The sequence below is a fragment of the Clinocottus analis genome, unplaced genomic scaffold (genome assembly GCF_023055335.1).
Source record: "Clinocottus analis isolate CAN_PGR_092001 unplaced genomic scaffold, fCliAna1.0.p SCAF_18, whole genome shotgun sequence".
In the NCBI taxonomy this organism is placed as follows: domain Eukaryota; kingdom Metazoa; phylum Chordata; class Actinopteri; order Perciformes; family Cottidae; genus Clinocottus; species Clinocottus analis.
Genome location: NW_027175909.1, coordinates 4929880 through 4953363, shown reverse-complemented (window position 1 = coordinate 4953363; position 23484 = coordinate 4929880). Strand labels below are relative to the sequence as shown.

At 41.9% G+C, this 23484-nt stretch overlaps 2 protein-coding genes across 7 annotated transcripts; one reads left to right on the top strand and one right to left on the bottom strand.

Moving 5' to 3' along the window:
• Positions 1 to 658: 658 nt before the first annotated feature.
• On the bottom strand, positions 659 to 9846 carry LOC137788971 (leukocyte elastase inhibitor-like). Of its 2 annotated transcripts, XM_068582179.1 has the most exons (12): positions 9713 to 9829; positions 9041 to 9151; positions 7497 to 7561; positions 6784 to 6971; positions 5467 to 5613; positions 4389 to 4529; positions 3598 to 3715; positions 3081 to 3223; positions 2330 to 2407; positions 2012 to 2101; positions 1756 to 1936; positions 659 to 1583 (listed from the first exon to the last, which is right to left on the bottom strand). In XM_068582179.1, the coding sequence occupies exons 4-12, from the start codon at positions 6964 to 6966 to the stop codon at positions 1357 to 1359; spliced, it is 1308 nt and encodes a 435-aa protein (XP_068438280.1). In that variant the 5' UTR covers positions 6967 to 6971; positions 7497 to 7561; positions 9041 to 9151; positions 9713 to 9829; the 3' UTR covers positions 659 to 1356. The 2 variants fall into 2 exon arrangements, with proteins under 2 accessions (XP_068438280.1, XP_068438281.1); XM_068582180.1 differs by lacking the exons at positions 7497 to 7561; positions 9041 to 9151 and having other exon boundaries at positions 9721 to 9846.
• On the top strand, positions 9133 to 22806 carry snx16 (sorting nexin 16). 5 transcript variants are annotated; one of them, XM_068582185.1, is made up of 9 exons: positions 9133 to 9278; positions 10642 to 11175; positions 11419 to 11505; positions 13023 to 13171; positions 13480 to 13549; positions 13936 to 14072; positions 15905 to 16021; positions 17545 to 17583; positions 19303 to 19423. In XM_068582185.1, exons 2-8 carry the CDS (start codon positions 10789 to 10791, stop codon positions 17561 to 17563), a joined length of 966 nt encoding a protein of 321 aa, XP_068438286.1. In that variant the 5' UTR covers positions 9133 to 9278; positions 10642 to 10788; the 3' UTR covers positions 17564 to 17583; positions 19303 to 19423. The 5 variants fall into 5 exon arrangements, with proteins under 5 accessions (XP_068438286.1, XP_068438284.1, XP_068438282.1 ...); XM_068582183.1 differs by lacking the exon at positions 17545 to 17583 and adding an exon at positions 17661 to 17730 and having other exon boundaries at positions 19303 to 19402; XM_068582181.1 differs by lacking the exon at positions 17545 to 17583 and having other exon boundaries at positions 19303 to 22806.
• Positions 22807 to 23484: the final 678 nt, after the last annotated feature.

Below are 23484 nucleotides of genomic sequence, written 5' to 3'. Positions count from 1 at the left end.
AACTGAATGACTATAAACATTCAAAATGCACTCCTTTTTTTAGATCAAAAGAATAATGTGTTTGTTAAAAGAAATCCCTGCCTTTACGAAAAGGAAGGGAGATGATGCCGCCCCACAATTCCTTGCGGTGGCAACGTTTAAAGTGATGCACCATTCGGCCGTTAACGAGAACAAACAATGACAAACACAGATCATGTAAATAACCGTTGCTATAACTTGGAAATACTTTCAATACTCTGTTAAACGTGCTTGTAAACTACAAACCTTACATTACTGTTGCTGAAAACTGCTGTAAAGTGATCAAACTGCTGTAAAGTGATCAAACTGCTGTAAAGTGATCAAACTGCTGTAAAGTGATCAAACTGCTGTATTTGATCGTCTCTCTCTGGTGTTGTACCGCAGCATCAGCCCTCATTCTTTTATTTGACTTCCGCTACAGAAGCTTTGATAAAAGTGTAAAACTGGAGTGTAAGTCTGTGATGTTTCCGAGTATCATCTTTTGAATCAACTGTTTTGTCACATTACAATAAAACACCATCAAGTCAACACTTCTAGGTCACACTGAGTTGTGTGGTGTTTCATAAACTGTTGTCTGAATATTCTCATGATCAGATTATAATCTGCATACCATACAGCATAAAGGGATATAAGACATTGCTAGTGTGAGAAGGTATTTTATTCAGCATGTTTGAAACACAGAGATGTTAGTCGCGTTGTACTCTCTGTGAAAATCCCTTCTTTCATTTCCATTCAAACTTCGTTAATAAAGTAATACTATGAACCGGGTTGTTTATGTTGTTTATAAAGTAACTCAACCCCACAAAGCTCCCACGTGCACTTTTGTTTAATCAAGTAGCAGAGAGTAGTTTCAATTCAAAGGCTCTCTTACAAAATCAGGGTGTTAAAAACATCGGTCAGTAACACACATGAGAAATGACACGCACATTCTAGAGCAGTGATTCTCCATTTCTTCCAACAACACCTCATAGCCTCATATAGTCACTACACTAGATATATATATATATCCCTCCCCCTGGCCAAACATTTAAGCTCTACAGGCATGAACGGAGTAGTGAAGGGGCGAGAACCTTGTTGGGAAGTCACAAATGGGCATAAAAGGACCACAAAGTGACGGAAAAATATCAAAAAGAGACGTTTAACAACCACAGAGATGCAAAATTACCCAAAATAGACACAGAGGGAGGGGATAAGACCACAATGAACACATCTACCGAAAGATGCAAAAGGACCCAAGAAGATGTCTTTTTACATCTGTTTCGCTGGTGCACTCGTAGGATGGGATTGGGGCCCCATTGTCTCGTCATCCGTCCGTGTCTGCAGGGCGTACGCTTGTTCTCACTCAGGGGAGCAGTATCGGCCGGCAAAGAGAACGCTCATGGAGGGGTTATGTCGGATGAAGAAGAGGAAGGGGTGGTCTGCGATGAAGGTGGCAGGAATCATTATGGTGCGTTCCGAAATGACAGCAGCAGTGGCGGCAGCCGCCTCGGTTCCCTCTTCGTTGACCTCCACGAAAGCCTTGTGGACGACTTTCGACAGCACCAGGTTGTTTGCTGTGGACATGCCTGTCAGCAGAGGAAAGAGCGTCTGCTGCTTTATCATGCCATTCTGCTTAACTGAAGTCATGCTTTTGTTTTGCCGGTACTTTCAATTTGGAAAGCAGCATTTTGTCTGTTCAGATATGTTGTGCACTGGGAATAATTATGCAGATTATACATTTATGCTGTGTTTCCTCACCGGAAAAGTTGCTCTTCGTGACATCAAAAGCGTCCACCATGCCCATGCTGATCAGAATATCTTTCAAGTCATACATCTCCTCCATCTTGAATCGAGGCAGCTTCACGTCAATCTTGGTTTGGCCCATCATGTCCGGCCGAGTCCACTCCACAAATTTCTCATAGGTTAACTCCTTCTCCAACTAGTGTGGATGCAATATGAATTATTAATCAGCCTGTTTAAAATTGTGCATTTGTTGTCTGCGTGTGTGTCCTACCTTCTCCAGGCCTGTTGTGTCGTCCTCTATCTCATTGGGCAGGAAGATGAGCATGCTTAGCTCCTTCCCTTCATAGAGCATCTCTAGGATCTGTGCAAACACATACGTCTTTCTTTTCATTTCATTTTCAGATAATCTGATTAGTAACAGGAATCTACAAGAATATCTTAAGAAATTATGGGTTCGACCATTGTCGAAATGGAACCAATTGTGGTAAATGTCTTCACTATAAGTCACGAGATCTGTTCGCAAATATCAGATCGCTAACCAGACAAACAGACACGAGAAAACCACCCAGTTGAAAAACATGGACATTACCTGGCAGTTGATCTCGGGAATGGCGGTGAAAGATAATTTACTGTTCTGGTGCATCATCTTCACCGGCTTCGTGTCATTCTGAAGAAAGCAACAGACAGAACAGTCGTCTGGTTGTTTTAGGGATGGATATCGATGCTACTCTTAGTGATATAGTTTGGTTCTTTATCAATACTCTGATCGGTTCTTTTTCTAAAATCATTGCTTTTAAAATATATATATTATTGAAAAAAAGATTAAGGGGTTAGAATTTATATATGTTTGAAACATAACTAAATGTTGTTTCAAGCAGCAGAAAAGTCACAATACAAAGTCATTGATATCTCACTGGACACAAATGTAAAATGTAAATAAAGTGGAGTGGAGAACACAAACGTCAGTCTGTATCAGTAATCCTGTCCTCATGTGATTCAGGTACCGCTGATAAAGGGAGGAGGGCCGTCAGAGCGGGAGTGTGACGATAGATTAGCTGACACCAAAACAGTGAAAGGTACCAATAAAAGAACCAATGAGGTGGGAGCTTATCAATACCCCGATCTTTAATTATTTAAAACCGGGGGCCCTTTTAATAACGGGTGTCGGTACCCATCCCTCGTTATCATCACATTAAAAGGTCAAATGTATGATACGTATGATATCATAGTTCTCAATAAACATTTTAGTACAACAATGGAAGCGTGATGTCTTCACAAGTTTGGAGGAACATTTTGCGAGACATGCTGGTTTCTTTTCCTCAGACTTTGTGCTGTGTTACCTTGTTAATCCTAAACTGAGCATCAACAGTAGAATCCTCGTTAAACTTTTGGTCCCAGTTGGCCTTGAAGTAGATGGCATTGACCAAGACGAGCAAGGTCGAGTCGTCCAATACACCCTGGACCAGCAATTCCTTGATTTTTCCTGGTGAGCAAATACGTCATTATCAAGACGCAAACACAGGCACTATGTCTTCATCCAAATTTGATTTCTTACGCTAACAAAACTTCTAGAAGTATGAACACTGCATGAAGAAAAAGACAAGATATGCACACAAAAACAACGGAAGGCTCAAAAATATAATCAGGTAGAATTATTATTTTGTTATTAAAGAAAAAGGAATACAAAACATAAAGATGGGTCAAAAAACATCAAACTCAAAAACTGGGTCTACACCTACGGTATCCTTTACTCTCTCATTGGAGGAGGCATTTAAAAAGTGAAGTTGCAGGATGGCAGACTTGTGTCGCTCCACACACAATCTATGTACTGTACTGATGAGTTTGTGTGAGATCTACCTTGTGTCTGCTTCTCCACCCAGGTATTGATGTTGACCCTGGCTTCATCTGCGCTGGTTTTGAAGTCCACAGGCTCCAGCTCAGCTTTGTAGTGCTTTTTGGTTTCTGATAAGAAATTCTGAAAGCAAAAACAGCACATCTGAATACTCACACCACAGTCAGATACTCACATAAACCAATCCGCAAAGAAGAAACACTTCAGGGAATACAAAGTCATTTGTGTTTTGACCATTTTCAGTTCCTTGAACATCTTTGTTCATCTGGGATTTTGAAATAGAGTCAACGTGAGTGGAGAGCTGAAAGCCCTCATTCAGGGTGATTTCCTGAGAGCTTGGCTTAACAGAAACAGTTATTCATTTGATTGTATTGTCTTCTGTCTCGATGGCCAGGTGATGTGGTGGTTCCGTTTAACACCGTGGTCGCTAATCTCTTGCTTCTACCTTTATCTTTTTTTTTAACCTGTTTTCGCTGCTTAACCAGTTCGACATCCTGGAGATTTCCTTCAAACCATCCCTCTTTTTAAAAGAGCTATTTTTCTCCCCCAAACAATTGCAAATATTTACTCACTGAGTGCAGTTAATGACAGTGTGGGCTGTGTCGCTCTGACAGCTTGATGGAGTAGCAGAGGGGGCGGGGCTTAGCTAAGAGTCCATTGTCTCATCAATGTGTTGAACCGTGATGAGCAAGGATCCAGCTAACTAGGAGTTAGGCTGCACATGTACAGGGTTGCAGTTCAATTTCTTAATAGTTCAGCAATTAATGCTGAACAAAAGAAGCTCAGACACACCCACCTCAATAAACTTGTAGGACTGCTCCCCGTACAGCCTGTTGGCAAGACTGAGGGCGTACGGCGCGTCTTCCTTGTTGAGCTCACTCAGCAGTTGGGAAAAGCTTGCGTGGACGTCGTCTTCAGCATTCTCGGGTTTCAGGCACTGCGAACAGCCAGAGAAGACCTGTGTGTTACAAAGACACACTGAGCCAGTGATAGATTCAAGACAACTTTGTATTATGTTTGAATGGGCCCTTGACCTAGTGGTCATCTTACCTTTTAAATAATGAGAACCAACACCAACATCATCATGAACCCTGGTGCTCCACACTACAGCTTTGCCAACACTGTGTTGAGTGTTTAAACTTTACCAATGCAGGAAATTGAACTTTAAGCATCTTAAATACATTTTTTGAATCCATGCAGTAGGCAAAAAATGATGGTCAGTCTTTTCTTTTTCCTGACAATGCTCTTGTATCTGGCAACTGTTTCTCAATCTGTGCCAACATGGAGTGCTACTCAGGGAAAGGAATATAAACCGAATGATTTTGGTGTTTTTGTTCTCATCATTTACTATGATCAGAATTACTTTCAGCCAAACCTCCCACGACCCGGAAGTTTTCAGACGCTTGATTTCTCTTTATCAGACCCACAGCACCTTTTGAAAAGTATATGGAAAAAGGCAAAAACAGACCAAACCAAAGCCTTCACACCATTACAGTTATTGTGAAATAACCCAAGGGGATGATTTGTTTTACAGTTACACACACTTATCCACCATTTGCTCACCATTATGTCATTTTAGACACAGTCTCCTTCATAGTGGACCAAATAAATGTTAGGATGGAGTGCTTTTGTTGCTTTGTCATAACACAGCAATCTCCATCTGTTCATAACGTAGCTTGTTTTGCTTATTAAAGCTTCACAGTATACACTTCAAACGTCCAAATTATGTCCTAATTATAGATGCAGCATAGTATACAAACATAGCGAGCAAAGCAGTGGGAAATTAAGTGTGAATACCCAAATCTCAGTTTTTCTCACCAGACGACACCATGAAGCCTAAACATCATTACAACTAGTTTTGGCTTTGTTACCACCTGGGCCAGATATCGAGGCAGTCTGCTGGTCTGTCGTATCTGCGACCGCAACTGCATGCGTGTCTGCATCTGTGACTGCATCGAGCCAGTCGGGATCGCCTGCACATCCTCCGGATTCGGTTGCTCTGCCTCAGTGAAGCGGAGGACCTGGGGGTGCAAATGATATGTTTCTCTCATCAGTATAGGATCAGTGTAAAGTGCCTGTAACGATACAGCGGTTGACTATCTGCATCTGAAGTCTCCAGCGGCTGGCTAGAGAAAATAAATCTGTGTACAGGTTGAGTCACACATAAAAACCAAGGCGTGCATGTACACACACGCTTTCCCTCGGCATAACAGATGCCGCTCTTTTCTCTAACCACAAAGTCAGAATCCCTTCTATGTGAAATGCCGTTGTATGTTCATCTGCCCACATCGTCAACTTCACATCTCATCACACATCTGTTTTGTTCTGCTTGGTAGCAGCTTTGGTAGCAGCCCGCATCGATGTGTCCTTGTGCAAGACACATAACCCTAAATTGCTCCTGCGACTACAGTGTATGAAAGTTAAATAGTCCTGATGTGGCCCTTTGCAAGGTTGCTCCTCTCGTCACTGTGTGAATGATTTCTATGTAAAGCACTATATGAAATCTAAGTATCATTATCTCATCAGCCCTGCCGCTTTACATTCAGCATGTATTTACATGAAAAACTTCAAGATATATCTTTGTGAAAGTTGAAAGTATAAGGGGAAAGTTACAGGCTTTGTCATTTACTGTGCTGATTATTTCCGTGTTTGACAACACAGAGGAACCATCCCTCTCCCGGTAATCTGAGGCAGACTAGAACAGATCTCTGCTGGCACTGAACAGAATGAGTAATAAATGCATGTCCAAACACTTCTACCACACCCAACCCTGCAACCCAGTTAGGTCAAAATTTTCCATCGGAAGAAAACCTGTCATCTCTAATATGTTTCTGTCTGAATTGTTTACTCGTGGTTTTAATATTTTTTGGAAGATGCCTTTTCTTTCATTACTAATAATGAAGAATACTTGACAAAGTTAACACCCGAACCCACGCTTTTCCCCTTTCCATTAATAATGTAGTTATGAAATTCCAACACCGTGTTGAACCAGATCCACTGACTTGCAAGATCTTTTGAATTCATGCCAGTACAAACACTTCCAAATGGGTGTGTTAACCTGAGAACTGAAACTCTATTACTATTAATTTTCACAGTGTGTTTCAGGGTGTGTGTGTGTGTGTGTGTGTGTGTGTGTGTGTGTGTGTGTGTGTGTGTGTGTGTGTGTGTGTGTGTGTGTGTGTGTACTGTACCTCTGACATCTGTGTGGCTGTGTTGCCCCTGACCCCCAGCATCACCATGGCCAGAGCTGAAGAGATGCTGAAAGGGGAGTAGAAGACATTTGCTGTCTTGTCCTCATCACTCAGCTTTTTGAACAAGGCCAGAGAGAAGGTGGTGTTGGCCTTGGAAGTCTTGGATGAGTTGGGTGGCTCCATTGCGTCTGATACAAAGCAGAGTGTTACTCATTGCATTATAAACCGAAGCATATCTTTTTTTCTGACAACATTCTGTTTCCCTGATGACGCAAAACACAAATTGTTTTATAAAAAGTTTAAATTTGAGGAGGAATACCTCTTTTTTTCCAGAATATTTCCTTTTCTGCAGGCCCACCTGAGTGGCTTCAGAGATGAAATTCAAGTCTTCTCAAAAAATATTTAGCAAAAAATGCAATCAGCCTCTGCATTCTTCTTTGAATACCTTCGTATTGAACTTGACAGCGTTCTCCAACAATGTTATCCCTTCCACAGACATGTGTAGACAGGTCCTCATTCTTCCTTTACTATTAACTTTACACTCACCAATTATTCTAAATCGATTTAGATGCTTAAACAAAAGTGAAATGTCACCAAACCCAGTCAAAAATCCCACAGATAGTGTTAGGCATGAATCCAGAACTGTTACAGGTTAATATTTTGCTATCGCTCTCATCAAACTCAAATGGCAACAAGGCACATCCTGTACTTACTGGCAAGAGGCTCTTCTTCAAGGCAACAAGTGATCAGGAACGATTCAGTGAAAGGAAGACGTGGTCTGTTGGAACCATCAGAGTTATTTTACACTCTGACACACCCAAGCTCAATAGGTTTAGCTGCAGCTCGAGAAAGTATAAATCACACCCATTGTTGGCATCATGGCAACGGGTGTGCTTTGTAAGCATCAGCAAACCACAGACTCAGCACAGACACACACTAGAATTACCACCTCGCCGCTGTAAGCCTCCGCCAACCAAGTCATGTTGCGGTATACACCCCTGTCCGTCCAAACTGTCATGACTTCATCCTTTTATACTATGAGACATTTAATTGTTATATTTAGCTTCTGAATTCTGGAGTTATGGAAACAATTGTCCTTAAGGCGTACCTGAAGTGGTGTACTCAAGGTCATAGTGACCTTTCACCTCAAAAATCAAATCACTTCGTCCTTTTTTATTTAGAGTTTATGGTTCATCATTTTATCTTGTGAACGCAACACTCCAGGTGGATTTCTGGGACAAATTTTAAGAATTTCCCCGCAGGCGTTCATGCGATGTCACATTCACGACAATGGGCCAGACAGACATGCGTCATGACGGACGGGTGAACAGACGAAACACACAATGCCTCTGGCCGCGGCTGTCAATGGCGCATTAAAAGGCATGGGTGGAGGGTTGGTGCTGAGATGAAGACAAGGTATGGATTAAAGTAATAATCTCCAGAAATATCATGATAGAAATGTTATTAATAGATTTCTGATCAGCTGTACTGTGAATGATGAAATGTATCGAGCAATTCAAACTAGATTTAGATGCAGTTGTTACATGTTCGGAGCTCATAAGTTCTGCTATCAATGCAGGTGCTGATGCTGTGGCATCACAGAATAGAGTTTGAATTGTTTTTTGTTAAAGGTAAGGGAAAGTAAATATGATATGCTGACTACTGTAGGACATTATTTGGCATCAGTGACAAAGGTGTTTTTAATTCAGGTGCAGTTTCTAATGAGATATTTGACAATTCACCTATGGCCTACAAAATATCAGGTTAGCACCTGCTTTTTTAGTTTAGTTGTGCTCTTGCACAAGTGTGTAGTTGTGGTGTTGGCATTTAGAGATGTATCGATACAATTTTTTCTGTTTCAAATGTGTGACAGTTACTTGTGAGTAAGATGTGCAAAGCGGTGAAATCATACCGTAGGCCTCCATTTGCTTAGAATGTTCTGCATAACCTTATTTTCCATGTTACACGATTTAGTTTGATATTCACTGCTTCCTCTCCTGCAATATAGTTCCCATTGGATGATTTAAATTTCACGAAGAAACTATTGTTATAATCTAGTAAATTGAATTGATTTGGTTTTATAAAAAAATAATAGCATGAATTAAAGGGAATTGTTGCATTTTAGATCAGACTGAACTTTATCCAGCAAGGAATTATCTGGCCACTTCACATAACAATAGATACTGGCATCATTTATCTATTGTTTATCTACAGTTTATAGCCAGCAGGCTTTAAACAATGAATGTCGCCGACCTACCGATTCACAGAATTACAGCCAGTGCACTGCGGTTCAATATTATGTGTACTGCAGCGCCCCCACCTGGCTGCCTCGGCGCTCTGCAACTGCCGTGGTCTGAATTCACCCGAGCTAACATGAACAGGACAGGGGTGGAGATAGAGCAGTGCAATAACAGCGACAAGATCAATCAGACACTAGGCTGTATATGCAGAAAGAAAATGATTTTCTGAAGGGGACGGATACTGGGGACGCCCTGGTAAGCGAACATCGTTGTCATCGTGCGTCACCTTAGCTTTGTCCACAAAAGGCCGCCTAGTCCGAGCGTACTAGCTAGCTAACTTGAGGGTTATGTGATAGCCTTGAATCCAAGGGTCTTGAGCACACGCCAAACTCAGTCCAAAAATGTTGGCGTTTTCGCGTTGCCGTGTGTATTATTGTCATAATACCTTGTAGAAAGTAGGGGCCAACTTTAAACAAACTATGATGAAATGATACTCCATTCGGCATTAAAGAAAATATTATAAGCAGCTCTCATTTTGACCAATTTGTCTGGATTTGTCTTTGTTTGGATCAACGTGAATAGCAACTATACCTGGTTAGCTAACGACAGCTGCAACTGCAGCGACTCCGAAATTATTATAATTAAAAATATATATTTTGCTTGGTGGTTACTTCTTATTTAGTACTTACTATATTACCTTTGTTAACTGCAGTTTTAAGTGTAGCTACCGGTTGTGCCTGAACAGCGAGGTTACAACGTTACACCAACTGGTGCATTTAGTTAATGAAGTTCGGTCTCCTCAGTAACAGGACGCCATCTCTCGCTGTCAGGTTAGCTCGCCTGCTAACTTTGCCTCCATAACGCGAGGCGACATCATTGTGCGCTTGACCTAAACACCGTGACGTTAAAGCAGGATATTTCACAGTCACAGTTCCGTAGTCATGCTGGCTCTCGTCCCAGCTCTTTCGACATGTCTCTTGGGCGCACCAAAAATAGATGCAGGTTAGAATAAGCAGCCCAAGCAGGATAGCATCAGTTTTATTTTGTCAACTCAACCAATTCATCTGTGCTTATATTCTGTAATGCTTCCTATTTTGTCCTCTGATCTTAAATTTACATGACAGTGTTTATTCTGTGAGCATCCTGTACACCCAATGGCATGTGTATTATTAAGGTGTAATTAAGATAATCACACAAAGGAGCTGGGCTCTCTGAGCTCCACTGATGATGAATTAATGCAAACACGTTTGACAGGTAGCTGACTGCCTCTCAGGCTGAGCAGAAATCTACATCTGCACGCAGGTGCAGGGATATCTGACTCACTATAATTATCTTCGGATCTTTCCATGCCTTTTTTTTCCATCATGAATTTTACGAATAATGCACAAAACTATAAATTATGAATGATATGTGGCTCATGTCAATAATTCATCTGCCCTCACAGTCTGGCTCCCTTAATAAAGCATAGTGTTAACTGACAGATTCTGCTACATTGGTGGACGTTTCAGGGAAATCTGAGGATCCCATTCTTGCAGCCGGTTTTTGAGGGAGGCTTATACTGAATTGTGACAATGATAAATATAATAAATAAGGATATTTGTCTTCTTTTTTTGTACAGGGTGCTCAGAGTTATTGTCGGCCCCCTCAAGTTGAGTGTTGCTGCTTCACTTCATTGTTGCACACCATCTCTAAACCAAGGCACGGACAGCGTGAAGAGCCTTGTTGACTACTGCTGTGGCGGGGCAGGAGAACAAAGCTCAGGAAGATGGCATCACCCTTTGTGCCTGTCCCAGTGCCGATGGACAGAGCCCTGTCAGCAGGTAGTGGCAAGCTCAGGCGGCCACAGCGAGCTTCATCGCTAGGCAGCGTCTCCGGCACCTTGGCTGGGGAGGACAACGGAAGAGGATGCGGAGGATTGGGTTCCCGGCGGCAATCCCGCGGCATGGACAAAGGCAGTTGGAGCAGGACGCCCCCACCTCTCCTCAGCCCTGTGACATTGGCCAGGGTAAACGGGGCTCTGGACCCCTGCATAGACTACTCCAGCTGTCCACGCTCCATATCGGATCCAGCTGGGAGCCAGCAAGGAGAGGAGAGGCCCATTACCCCCACTGTGCTGGGGTATGAGGTTATGGAGGAGAGGGCCAAGTTCACGGTATGGAAGCAGAAAATCGGCTTGTCATGACAACCTTTTGATCTTGTCCATTTCTAGTTAAACTCTCAAGCTAAGTGCTCTGATTCAATTTGAAATGTTATGCTAATTAGCTCAAATTGATTCAAGGTCAAATGTCAACAACGACTTCTGACAGAAACATTAATTAATTGGACACAAATCTTTCACAAACTCTTAGCAAACAGAAACTTTATGATCACGTGGGTTATCTTATCTCTGCTGCAGGTATTCAAGGTCCTGGTCAGGAAGACTCCAGATGAGAACTGGGTTGTTTTCAGAAGGTATACGGACTTCTCCAGGCTCAACGACAAGGTGTGTTTGGGAATGTTGTGTGTATATTGTGTGCAAAGTATGGGCGGTCCCAAATCTCAGGCCTACCTGAAGCTTCGCTGTTTTTGAAAGAATTGCTTTTAGCATACTTTCTTTTGTTTTTGAGTGCACTGTGGAAGTGATTAAAGCTACACAAAGAAGCCTTCTGTTCCCAAATAGCCAACAGGCCCAAGCCAACTAGGGAACAGGTCTCTCGTGGTTTCGGGATGGACCGTTTTGTCACAGATTACAAAAGGGGGAAATATTGCCAGCAGAAAGGGATGTGATGCCATGTGATAATACTGTATGAAGAAAAAGAGCCCGCAACAGCAAAAAGATGATGCTAAATGGATGCAACAAACAAGCACAACTTATTTTTATAGGCTTGTAAAATACTGATTACATCTATAACTGAAATGCCCTAATTCACAAACCCCAGGCTAGAGGAATGGAAATACAGCAAACGGGATCACTCTAGTTAGGAACAAGAGGCTAGAAGGGGTGGGGAGGGGAAGTCCTTCTCTACCATTCATGCTGCTTTCCCTGCAAAAGGCAGCTGTAATATCCATGATAAATGGTCCACATACTGTGGCTGGAAATGTTTCAGCATCAGGTGCATCCATTAAACAATTTGGACCATATTCCGATGTGTATTCATCTACAAGTTATTGAAGAGGACTTGCCCTCTATGCACATAGCCAGACATGCACCTGCAATTAAGATGAGCAATGAGTGAAACAAACGTTGCTCATTTATCAGTTTGGCCCTCGCCCAGCATTGTTTCACCGTACGTTTGTGCACATGACTCAGGCTGCCAGGTGAAGACAAAACCCACTTCCTGCTGAGCAAACTGACACCAGGGCCTCATCTCAATACAGTATCTCTCCAAGTAGACCATGTGCTATAAATAAACTCAGCCTTTTCTCAATCAGTTTTGAGGATTTAGTAAATCACAAGCAGTGTTTACATTCTGAATGAAGGCAGAGATGGAAATAGGCATGATGAAGACGAGCTGGACACTAACTGCAGTGGTCCGCCCTGGTTCTTATTCATTTACACGAGTATTGTGAGTAAGTTAGAGTTTTCATGTCAAACTTTGCACCAACACACTGAGCAATACTTTAAGAAGTTGTGTGGTTTGTGTGGGTCACATCTCTGAAGGAGGCGGAGCTTGATACAAGGGTTATCAATAAAGGCAATGTACGTCTTTCTCTCTCACTCTCCAGACTGTGGGAACAGTACCGTACCAATGTAATTTACTCCAGGGTTCTCCAGAGGCATTGACGCATGTAGCTCCACAATTAAAATGCCTCCTCGCTGCGGCCCGAGGCATTACGCTGGTTAGATTTTGGTGGTCGACGGTCAAGTTCACTGTGATCTCATAAAACATGCATAAGACTTGAATCGTGAAATTAGAAATCTCGTTCAAACTGAAATAATATCATTTGAAGTTTTACACTACAACTGCTGTAACCAACTGTTAGAGACAGAGCATGTGATGTGGTTTGCGTGTCTTATAGCTGAAGGAGATGTTCCCCGGCTTCCGCCTCTCGCTTCCTCCCAAGCGGTGGTTCAAAGACAACTACGACAGCGACTTCCTGGAGGACAGACTGCTGGGACTACAGACTTTTTTGCAAAACCTGGTGGCACACAAGGACATTGCCAACTGGTATGTGGCATGATTTTGCATACGGTCTTATGTTAAAATGGAATTATTTCGCCTTTTTATGTAAACTCGGTGGTTACCTTATAACTCATAATTTTTTTTGATGTTATCTTAAATTGTATTAATGAACACTGAGCACACCAGTCTGTTTATAGACAACAACAAAATCTCTCTCTCTCTCTCTCTCTCTCTCTCTCTCTCTATCTCTCTCTCTCTCTCTCTCTCTCTCTCTCTCTCTCTCTCTCTCTCTCTCTCTCTCTCTCTCTCTCTCTCTCTCTCTCTCTCGTCACCTCATTTGTTCTCCTTGACAGCCTGGCTGTGAGAGAGTTTCTGTGTCTGGATGACCCCCCCGGGCCTTTTGATAGTCTGGAGGAGAGCAGAGTAAGTGTGCATGTGCATGTGACCTTACGCATGCTCATGTGCTGTGTGTGTGTTTGTGCTGCTTTCCGTGTCATTACCAGTATTGAACATTTAACATGGTAGCTTTGAAAACTGGCCTTGTCCTATTGTCCTAGAGAAACTCTGTCACGTATCTAAAGTTCACACTTCATTTTTCTTTACACTTATTGATATTTACAAGGCCTCCTGATTTGACGTTTACATTTAAGATGTATTAAGTGACTATAGATTCAAGTGTCTGCTTTGTTGAGGTATGTTATCCCGGTCTCCTCATCTCTTGCTTGTCAGGATTTGCCCCCCCTAATCATAGTTTCTACTGCCGGCAAATACTCTCTGTGCTTCTTTTCTTTGCTGCTGCCTCCCTCCAGGCGTTCTGTGAGACTCTGGAGGAGAGCAACTATCGTCTCCAGAAGGAGCTGCTGGAGAAGCAGAAGGAGATCACCTCTCTGAAGAGGAGGTTGCAGGAGAGGGAGCAAACCATCCTGCTACTGGAGAAGCATATCAAGTCAGTAGACATACTGTAGTAGACGCACACACACACACACACACACATTTGTGACACAATTATGTCTTGTAAACCCATACATTTGTATCAAAGAATGATGGTGCTCTACTGAAGCTATAAGCCTCCACAGGTTTACCTAATAGAAATTAACATAAGATTACATTTTTGAGTGAGTAAAGAATAGGATGAAGAGTAGAATGAACAACTACATGAAAAGGGTTACCTGTGACGCATCACTTAACTTCGTCATTTGACCTTTTATACTTGTGTAATAAGTTTAATAGCATAATTTAGTTCATATGATTTGTGCACCGTTCAGCAGTTGAGAGTTTAGGAACCACGGAAGATTGTAAAGCCCTTTTTTATTAGTTTTAAATTACATTTAGCTCTTTATGGCGGAGGTATTTCTATCGAAGATTATTTTATTATGTGACTTAAATGTATTTCAAACTAATTTACATCTGGCAATGGTATTGTTTCACCTGGCGGCTCTGATGGGCAGATGTGAGGTTGAGCTGCATGCAGTGGGGGCTGCTCCTATTTGGACATCTGCATCTGGTTAGATGATACACAGTTTGTTCAATCGCACTCTTCCACTCGACTTTCTCTGATATCTTCAGAACCTGGTCGTCCTTTTCGTTGAGGTTCAGCGAGAACCGTTCTTCCTCGTCTCCGCCTCTCTCTCATCACCCTCCTTCGTAGCAGCAGGGGTCACATGGACATTCCTTACCCCTCTGGTGTCTTGTGCTGTGCTTGAGATAAAACCAGCAGGCAGAGAAAAAAAAACATCAAATTTATATGGCAGGAAACTACAACAGTTGTAAACAGAGTTGGCTGTCATTAAGTTAACGACACGTAACTTTCATGCATTCAGACGTTTTAATATATATAAAATACAAGGACTTTCTATATAGGCCTAGAAAACCATGTTACAGTTTCTTTAATATTTTAAAATTGGATGCTCTTTATGTCCTCCGTAATGTGAATGATTGAAAATAAGCTCAAAGGTCGGGTCATAGAACATTGTAGGTTCAGCTGTAACGGTTTCACTGCCATCGTTGACAAAGTGTCAAAGTCTCTTGAGTCTGTCCAAGCACATGGTTAATTGTGAGTCTAACCCGGAGGTGTCAAACTCATTTTAGTGAAGGGGACACATGCTGCCCATTTTGATCTCTAGTGGGCCGGACCAGTAAAATCACAGCATAAGGCATAAATAACGAAAATATTTCTATATTTTTTAATCATTGGTGATGGTTTTTGGATGGTAAACTATATTTTAAGGTCTGTCAACAATTAACTAGAAACATAAAGACCAAAAATTCAGACATTAGCCCACGGTTTACCTGCCTGGGCTCTCCTCTGCAGATTCCCTCGCTTTGTGACGCGTTCGTGACGCCACTGTCATGCCGTGATCCATGTTTAACGACTTTCAACACAACAATGTCAGTGCTCGCGTCAATTGTGACTGTTGATGGTTTGCATGTCCGTCTTACAAGCAGAGGCTCAGAGGTTCGAAACTCAGCTCTGCTAATTTTGATCTAAAAAAATATATCTATTTTTTAAATTGGTTCTGTTGGACTGGGCCGTATGTTTGACCCCTGGTCTAACCGCTTATTGGCCTGTGTGTTGTGACAGCAGTTCCTGAAAGAAGTTTATTAGTTCAGATTGTAGACATTTCAGCTTTAAAATCGCTCGGTGGACGTCCGATGCATGCTGCTTCTTTGGCAGAGGGTGGTGGTAATTGAGGTCCACACACAAGTTCAGAAGTAGCCTTGTACTTTCTACTGTATGTTGTAACAACCTGGTTCTGTGTGTGTCTCTCTTTGGTCCAGTGGTGAATGTGTGAGCCCCGAGTCTCTGTGTGGTCTGTTAGCTCAGGGCAGCGAGAGCAGTGCAGATGTGGAGTCGTCCGCTGCAGAGGCGGATCAGGATGTGCTTGACGACAATGGGTAATGAACTCACACAACACACCACACACAGTAGTGAAGGAGATGTACAGGTTGAGCACCAGCAACTCCACAAACGTAGAGCGCAAACACAACTCGCACAGCCCCATTGTCAAGTAAATCCCAGCATCCCATTCTACAATTGGTTCTATTACACAGAGTAAATTATTTCTGAGGCATATTCCCCATGTAGTGTGTTTCTGCCACAAAAAGAGAGCCCAAAATACAATTTTTAATACTTTAGGAAGTGGCTCAAGAGTCGAGGGCAAGGGATGGTTGGTCAACGTTGAATGTTGCATCGATCATCCTATGAAGCATCCGTGCACTGGGACCTTTGCTTATACAAAGACACATGTCTTCAAAGGCCACGGCTCCTGCTTCTCTTGTGTTTTCCTTACATGACTTGAGTTTCAAGTTTTTTTTTCTTCAGCCACTATGAAGACACAATGTGTGTAAATCATTTCCTGGTGAATTATTGTGTTGCACTTGTGTTTTATTGGTGTTAAGCTGCTGCGAAAGAAACTCCACTGTTCACTGTTTCAAGGATAAGCCTTTCAGGGAAGTGAAGGGTTTATGCCTCATTAACCACGGGAAGCCGTTAATGTGAAACAGATGGAGAGTGTCTAGAGTTTGCACCAGCGACAAATTAACTTGGTAAACGGGAGCAGATTGAACAAGCTGGAGGCTTCTCACTGATGAAGTAAAGCATGTGTAAACAAACGCATGGATTTCCCTTCAGTTACAAAAGACCATGGCTTATTGGCTACCGGAGTGAACTTGATTGGCCAGTCCTAAGCAGTGTGGACTTTTCAGCAGTCTCTACAAATCTCTAATAATCTGATTACAGAAGAGGAAATGAGCATAAGAAGACAGATGTATTTAAATCTTTTGCTCTGCTACTACCTACGGTTGGAAAAGTATTCTACTTACTTAAGCAAAGGTAGCCACAATGGAAAAAATACTGCACCACAAGTTAATGTCCTCCCGAAAAATTCTTTTAATCCTATAAATACACGTAAGATACTTTTACTTTATTACATAATACCAAGTTATGTTCAGTAATATGGGTCCTGTTATGAGTCATGGTCCTGCTGGTGTAATTGATAATCACTTTAACTCCAAATACTGTAATTTGATCTGAAAATACTCCTGAGAATACCCGTCAAAAGTTCCACCTCTCATCTTAAAATTGAAACTCTAATCCAATCACAACTCTTTTGATTCATCACTAACTATAAGCTTCCTATTTATTTATTTTTTACACTGCATTGACTTAATAATCCGTACCAGAAAATAGTCCCAATAACTACAGATCCATTATAAAGCATTATAAAGATTACTTTATTGGGTGTTCATTAAAGAAATGATTTGTGTATGCATGTACGTCGGCAAAGATATCATTGATTTGAAAGTGAAAATATGATTATCATTATTATTATTTTCACCATAATCACACATGTGAGTGCGCTTTTAAAAAAATGTTTCCCTTCTCTTCTTGTGTTTTTTTCGCCCTTCACATTTCACAGCAGTGCTGCCCCAATCTGAAAAAAAGAGTCCCATAACATGTGAGATACTTTATACTGGATATCAGCTCAGGTTAACACATCACCGGGATACTGTCTTTGTCTTTTCTTCTTCTCAGTAACCTGCATCCCACTGTTAACTAGAATGGAGGTGTCCTTTTCCCGTGGTATCAGGATGCGAAAGCATAGGTTTCTATTACTTTCACAACTTGTCGTAATACCATGCTCATATGCCACATGTGAAGTTAAGTGTTGCTGTTCTTGTTCCTAATATCCCCACTGGCCATATCAAAGACATGTGAGCATATATCTGTTATGTGTTTGCAGTCAGGATGTTTATCAAGGTTGGGGTCAGTTCACTTTCATTGCACCTAATTCAGGAACAGATGTGGCTGTCCCAATCCGTGTTCACAGTATGTGTAAAATGTGTCCTGGTCTATAACAGCCTCTGCACTCATATTTCAGTAAACTGTGCATCCAACTACATTGCTGTCGCATCAGAGGACGCTGCAAACTTTGTTCTCTGGCTCTGTAAAACATGCATTGAGCAATGTATTGCTTCAATTGACTACATTTACGATCAACACTGATTTGACATCCACATTTAATATGCCAACAATGTCCCATTTAACTACGGTGGCCTTGTGATCCAGACCTTGAAAGAAATGTGTTTTTACTCCAAAGCTTGCAGTTCCTTGTTATTAGACAAATGTTTCAGGCCACAAAAAACATTCTGAAATAGACATTTGAGTAAAAGGAAGCTTTTAGTATTATTTCTCCTTTTTTGATATGATTGTCCTGAAAATGAGTTGATCCCAACCATTGTGTGTGTCCTTTGTACTGCAGTGTGCTGTGCTGTGTAGACCTTTCGGCTGTGCCACACTGTTCCCCTGCATCATGTTTGACTAACACATGCTGTTGGCGCCTCTCTTTCACACGGTGATTGTAGGTTGTTGGATTTCAGGTCTTACTCCTTCCTCTACCCATCTGGTGACATGACATGCAGGGGAAGTCTGTTTATGGAAGGCACAATGAGATGGGTGGAGGGGGACGGTGCATAGACTCTCAATCCTCACCTATGATGACCCATTACAAGTGTGTTGTGGCGTCTGCATCTGCAGAAAGCCTGCACACGGTCTGGATTTTCTTATTTTGATCTGTTAAGGATGTTTTTGAGCTATGAAAATGGCAGGTACACCTGCAAAAAAATAAATAGAAATAAGCAAAGCGACATGCCAAACGCATAAAGCTCGCTCTAAAAAACGAGCGTGAATCTGAGGTTGGCTTCTCCTCGCTCGTCCACAAAACGCAACTGACGACCTTACTCGTTCTGCCTGCGTCACGCCCATCATGCCGTCTGTTTTTAAAGTTTGAAAACTACAAAATATAATCTCTGGCATTAAATCCTGAAGAATGCCCGGTAGCAATGTCATCCACAAATGGCTCGTCACAAATTGTGCAGAGTTCTGCTTCTACATCCAAACGTCTCCCCCTTATCCATCATGCAGTGTGAGATGGACGAGGATCCAAGATAAAAACCTGACTTCCTGCTACTGTTGTGGCATTAATAACATGTCCCTACAGTTTGTGTCTCCCTCCTCAAAGATGGCTGCTGAGTTGGGCTACACTAGCAGCTCTACTGTACGTGTGCTGGTCGATCCTCTCAGTCTGTCTGGCTTCATGTTGTCTGAGGTGTGCAGCTCTTACGCTGTATTTCAGTTGCTGAATGTGTTCCCTCTTCTGTGACCTCCCTATCTCTAGTGGCAGATGTGAGGTCCAGCCGGTGCGATCCTCTGCCTGTTGGTGTGGTCCGCCTCTCAGCACCTCTCCTCCGGTCATTGAGGTCACTGAGCTTAACCACCAAAAACTGCAACAGTAAAACTGGACACTGGTACCCCTCTTCTCCTCCTTTTCCCCCTCTATGATGCCCCTCCCCTACTTCCTTATGTTAAAGCGCTATTCCATAATCGCTGTATTTTTTTTTGGCCTTGTTTACCTTATCATTCCTTCCTCCTATCACAAATCCAATTTCCTCTTTTCGCTTTCCACATTGTTACCGCTGTTTCACCTTCAATCTTGGAGATGGATCTGAAGCAGCATTTATCTCAAGATCTGTGATGGACAGTTTTATACTGCAACAGCCTGTTTAACTTATATTCCTCCCTATGTGAAGGGTCATGGGATATGTTATTTGACCCCTGCAGAAGACATCATGAAGACCCCCTACAACATGTGCAAGATATGAACACTATCTTGAATTACATGCCTACAGTTATTCAAAACTCAGACTAAGTTAACCTGTCTTAAACCGTGGGGATTATTTCTCAATCACCCCCATTTGCTTCTGAGCCTCATACAGCAGCGGGCCAGTCTGAATCAACTTGATCACGCGGTCACAAAGCCAAAGTTTGGCTTCCTAACCAAAAAAATAAAACATCCACAATCATGACAATCTACAGAAAAGCCAAACCATCATCTGCACGCGTTCACTATGCTCATCACTTGTGAGAAGAGGCTCTCCTCTCAAACCAGAAAAACAACACGACCTTGTAGAAAGAAACTAAAGTCTGGATAGATGAGAGTAGATGTCTCAAGATATGCATTGGTAACCAGGTGGGTAGGACAGAAGATTGATAACTTTATGTTAGCAGGTACTTCCATGTCATTGCTTTGTACTGCCATTGACTCCCATTGGGGCGATTGACTGACCTTGAGATGCTTCATTGGGTTTTCACTTTCATTTTGTGTCTAAAAGCATCGACTCCCCCATGTTTCAGTGCCATGAAAGATTTGTGGTAAACTAAAGTCCTGTGAGAGACCAGACATAAAAACTGTAATGTATTCTATTGAGAGAGTGAGCCAAGGAAATGTGGTCTATTGTTGCTTTTCAAGGAACGTAATGTACTCTATCATGTCATTCCCCTGGCACATGACACACTTTGTTTTTTGACATTGTGTATGCCAATTTGAAGAAAGTCCATAAATATTTACAACACTGAACCTCTTCTGGCACTTTGCCTGTGAACAGATCAGACTGAGACGGTTTCCTCAACTCCACCCTAAATGTTGTAACATGGTATCACTGAGGGTTTAGTTTACCTATTAAACACAATTCTACTTGTCTATTTACCCATACTGGTGTGCGGCCATGCAGATAGTTTTGGTCGTATCTGCTTAAGACTTTATAGGTTCTATAAACATGATTCGGAGCATGTATATCGCGACAAACAGCTATTTGCATTGTAAAGACACACAAAACCTGGAAATACTGGAAGTGAACAAGTCAACATGTCTCTCTCATGCAAGCTGTCCTCGGAAGTGTGAAATGTTCTACTTTTAAGTTACGTTTAACAACAATGTCTAGAAGAAACAACTTGCACCTATCAGCTGCCCAGTGTTAGTCTCACATGGTGAAACAAGCCAACACTGCTTAGCGTAACAAAGGTTAGTGTGCTTAAAACACTGTCTAGAAAATAGAACAATCCTCTATTGTGAAACATGACGTTAGCTGATCTAACCAGGCTAACCTATTGTCCGTACATTTGACTTCATCAATTTAAAATATATACTAATCTGTTCATCTACAGCAACCATTTAATTAAGTTACTACTTCTAACCAAGGACTGAGCCTTTCAACACGGTTGGCAGTCACCGAGTCACTTCGACATACATTTTGCACACGTGCACTTTGGTGCATGCGAGTCCCTCTTTTGATTCACCACTGTCTTAGGTAATGGCCGCCTTGCATTGCTCATATGGCAATCGCTGCTGATTATGCCGACCCCAAAGCGCTCCCCTTTAGCTAAACACTGTGAGCTCCCTCAGCTCTGGTGCCGCTGTATGCGCCGTCCGTGCTTTCAGCACCGCTGGCTGCTAGCCGCAGGCTCAGTCATCTCCATGTGGAGAGCCACGCGGAGGCAATGGATATGCTTTGAATTCTGTATTCAGGACCTTCTAAGATAGGCACTTAAAAGATTTCCGCCTCTATCTTGATACAAATTAGGTCAGTGGAATTTTTTGTTTGTGGTGCCGAAAGTACTGGAAAATGACATGAAAAACTCAACAGTAATCTCCTGATTATCCACAGACACGACAGTTATCAGTGTAACCACCATCTACCAGATCATAGTCCCTCTTAATAGGGCCATCTGAGGGAACATCATGAGTAACTGTGACCTCTGCATATTAATCCAAAACTATCTGCATTGCTAGATTCCTGTGAGAATAGGGTGTGAACATTTTTTTTTCTTTTACAATCTGGCTGAACTGACCTTTTACATCTCGGGTTGATATTCTTGAGAAACTAACAAGAGTACACTTTAAACACACAGACGCACAGTGCAAGCAGCGGCACTGGAGTCAGGCCAGAGTCTTGACAATTGTGTGATGATAATGCATGGTGTATGTGGGTTGGTGGTTGATTTACGCATAATTTGCATGTCGGGCAGTGCAAATTGCTTCTCACAGCGGGTCGGGTGTGTGCAGGTCATAGAAAAGGCCGACCCCGGGCATCACTACTAGCCAGGGTGTTCCCATCCGTAATACCTACACGGCATGCCCAAAAGCCATATAAAACACTTGAAGTGCAGTGGTATCACTTGTGGTAGTGTGTTTTCACTCTTTGATGATGAGTTAATGAAGTGTAGAACAACCACAGCTCTATTGAATCAGCTCAACCTGGATAACGGGTCATGTGACGCACTTTATGGATGAATGGCAACCCATAATGTTTGCTAGGATATGGTTTTTAATACGTAATTTGTTTGAGACAGAAAAGTGCCTTTTCAACCACTGAATCTGTCTTGATTCCCGACTGGATCTAATGTGTCAATATGTGATTAATGTACATGAGCTTTGTTTTCTGTAAATTCCCTTCACGCATAATTCTAAGTGCCTTAAACATCTTTCACCTAACTTTTCTTTCGATGTGTTTAAATAGCTTTATGGATTTGTGCAGAACTTGAAACAATTCAACTTTGTTCCTCTGATGGAAATGATCTTTGAAGTGACCCTCATGTGGATGTGGTTGCTTGGAATAGACTGAACAGACTTGTTTTTGTAACGTTACATGAGTTATTATGAAGTCTTCATTACACATATACACCTATAGTTGCACTATAAAAGGCTTAAACGAATAAAAAATCGGTGTCACTATTAATGTCCTGGATTTAAAGGGGAGTAATTCACTGAGAAGTTACAGCAGAGATGTTTATCAGATGGAAATATTGAATTCACCCGCAATTAAACGCGGACTGATCCATTGAATACACGTGTATGTTTCTTCTTATTTAAAGTCTGCTTTCATGTCGTAGTTTGTGCTTGGGTGAAATAAACTGCCAGGTCTGATAAGTGATGAGATGCTGTGGGCTTACAAGTACTGTAAGGCCCATTTTAAAAGTGTGATGCTTTCAAAGTGTAATAAATTCTTATCACAGAGATATCCTTTTTCTTTGCCAACATAGTATATTTTCATCTGTAAAAACACAACTTCTCCTAGAGAGGGGACTACATGCATATTGTCTGACTCGTACATGCTTGTAACCCCATGGCACCTCCGGCACAGCTTCTTATTGCAGAGATTTGATTTCACAACATGGCTTTGCACAGGTTTTTCCATTCAGATGTTCTTTTGGTCTCTCAGCGGGATGATGATGAGGAGGAGGAGGAGGAAGGCAGAGACTACAATGTCATTAAGAGGGCACTTTCATTTCATTTGACGCCTTAAACCTTGAGGTGTAAATCCTCTTTTCTTATTCTATTACACTGTAGAAATGCTCTCAAGTGGGAAAGCGAGACAATGTATAGTTTTTGACACGTTTAACTGATTTTAATTAGGAAATGGAGACAGTGAGAGCAATATAACTCATTTCTAGAAGTCACAGTGACGCTCTACTTCTACAGCAGCAGTTGTACATTTGTGCTCGTGACACATGTCACGAAGAC

Coding starts and splice junctions, on each gene's coding strand:
- LOC137788971 (XM_068582180.1), bottom strand. CDS start 6,966: ATGGAGCCACCCAACTCATCCAAGACTTCCAAGGCCAACACCACCTTC. Junction 5,614..6,783: donor CAGCCACACAGATGTCAGAG/GTACAGTACACA, acceptor TTGCACCCCCAG/GTCCTCCGCTTCACTGAGGC. Junction 1,937..2,011: donor ACACAACAGGCCTGGAGAAG/GTAGGACACACA, acceptor CATCCACACTAG/TTGGAGAAGGAGTTAACCTA.
- snx16 (XM_068582181.1), top strand. CDS start 10,789: ATGGCATCACCCTTTGTGCCTGTCCCAGTGCCGATGGACAGAGCCCTG. Junction 13,172..13,479: donor CACAAGGACATTGCCAACTG/GTATGTGGCATG, acceptor TCTCCTTGACAG/CCTGGCTGTGAGAGAGTTTC. Junction 14,073..15,904: donor CTACTGGAGAAGCATATCAA/GTCAGTAGACAT, acceptor TCTTTGGTCCAG/TGGTGAATGTGTGAGCCCCG.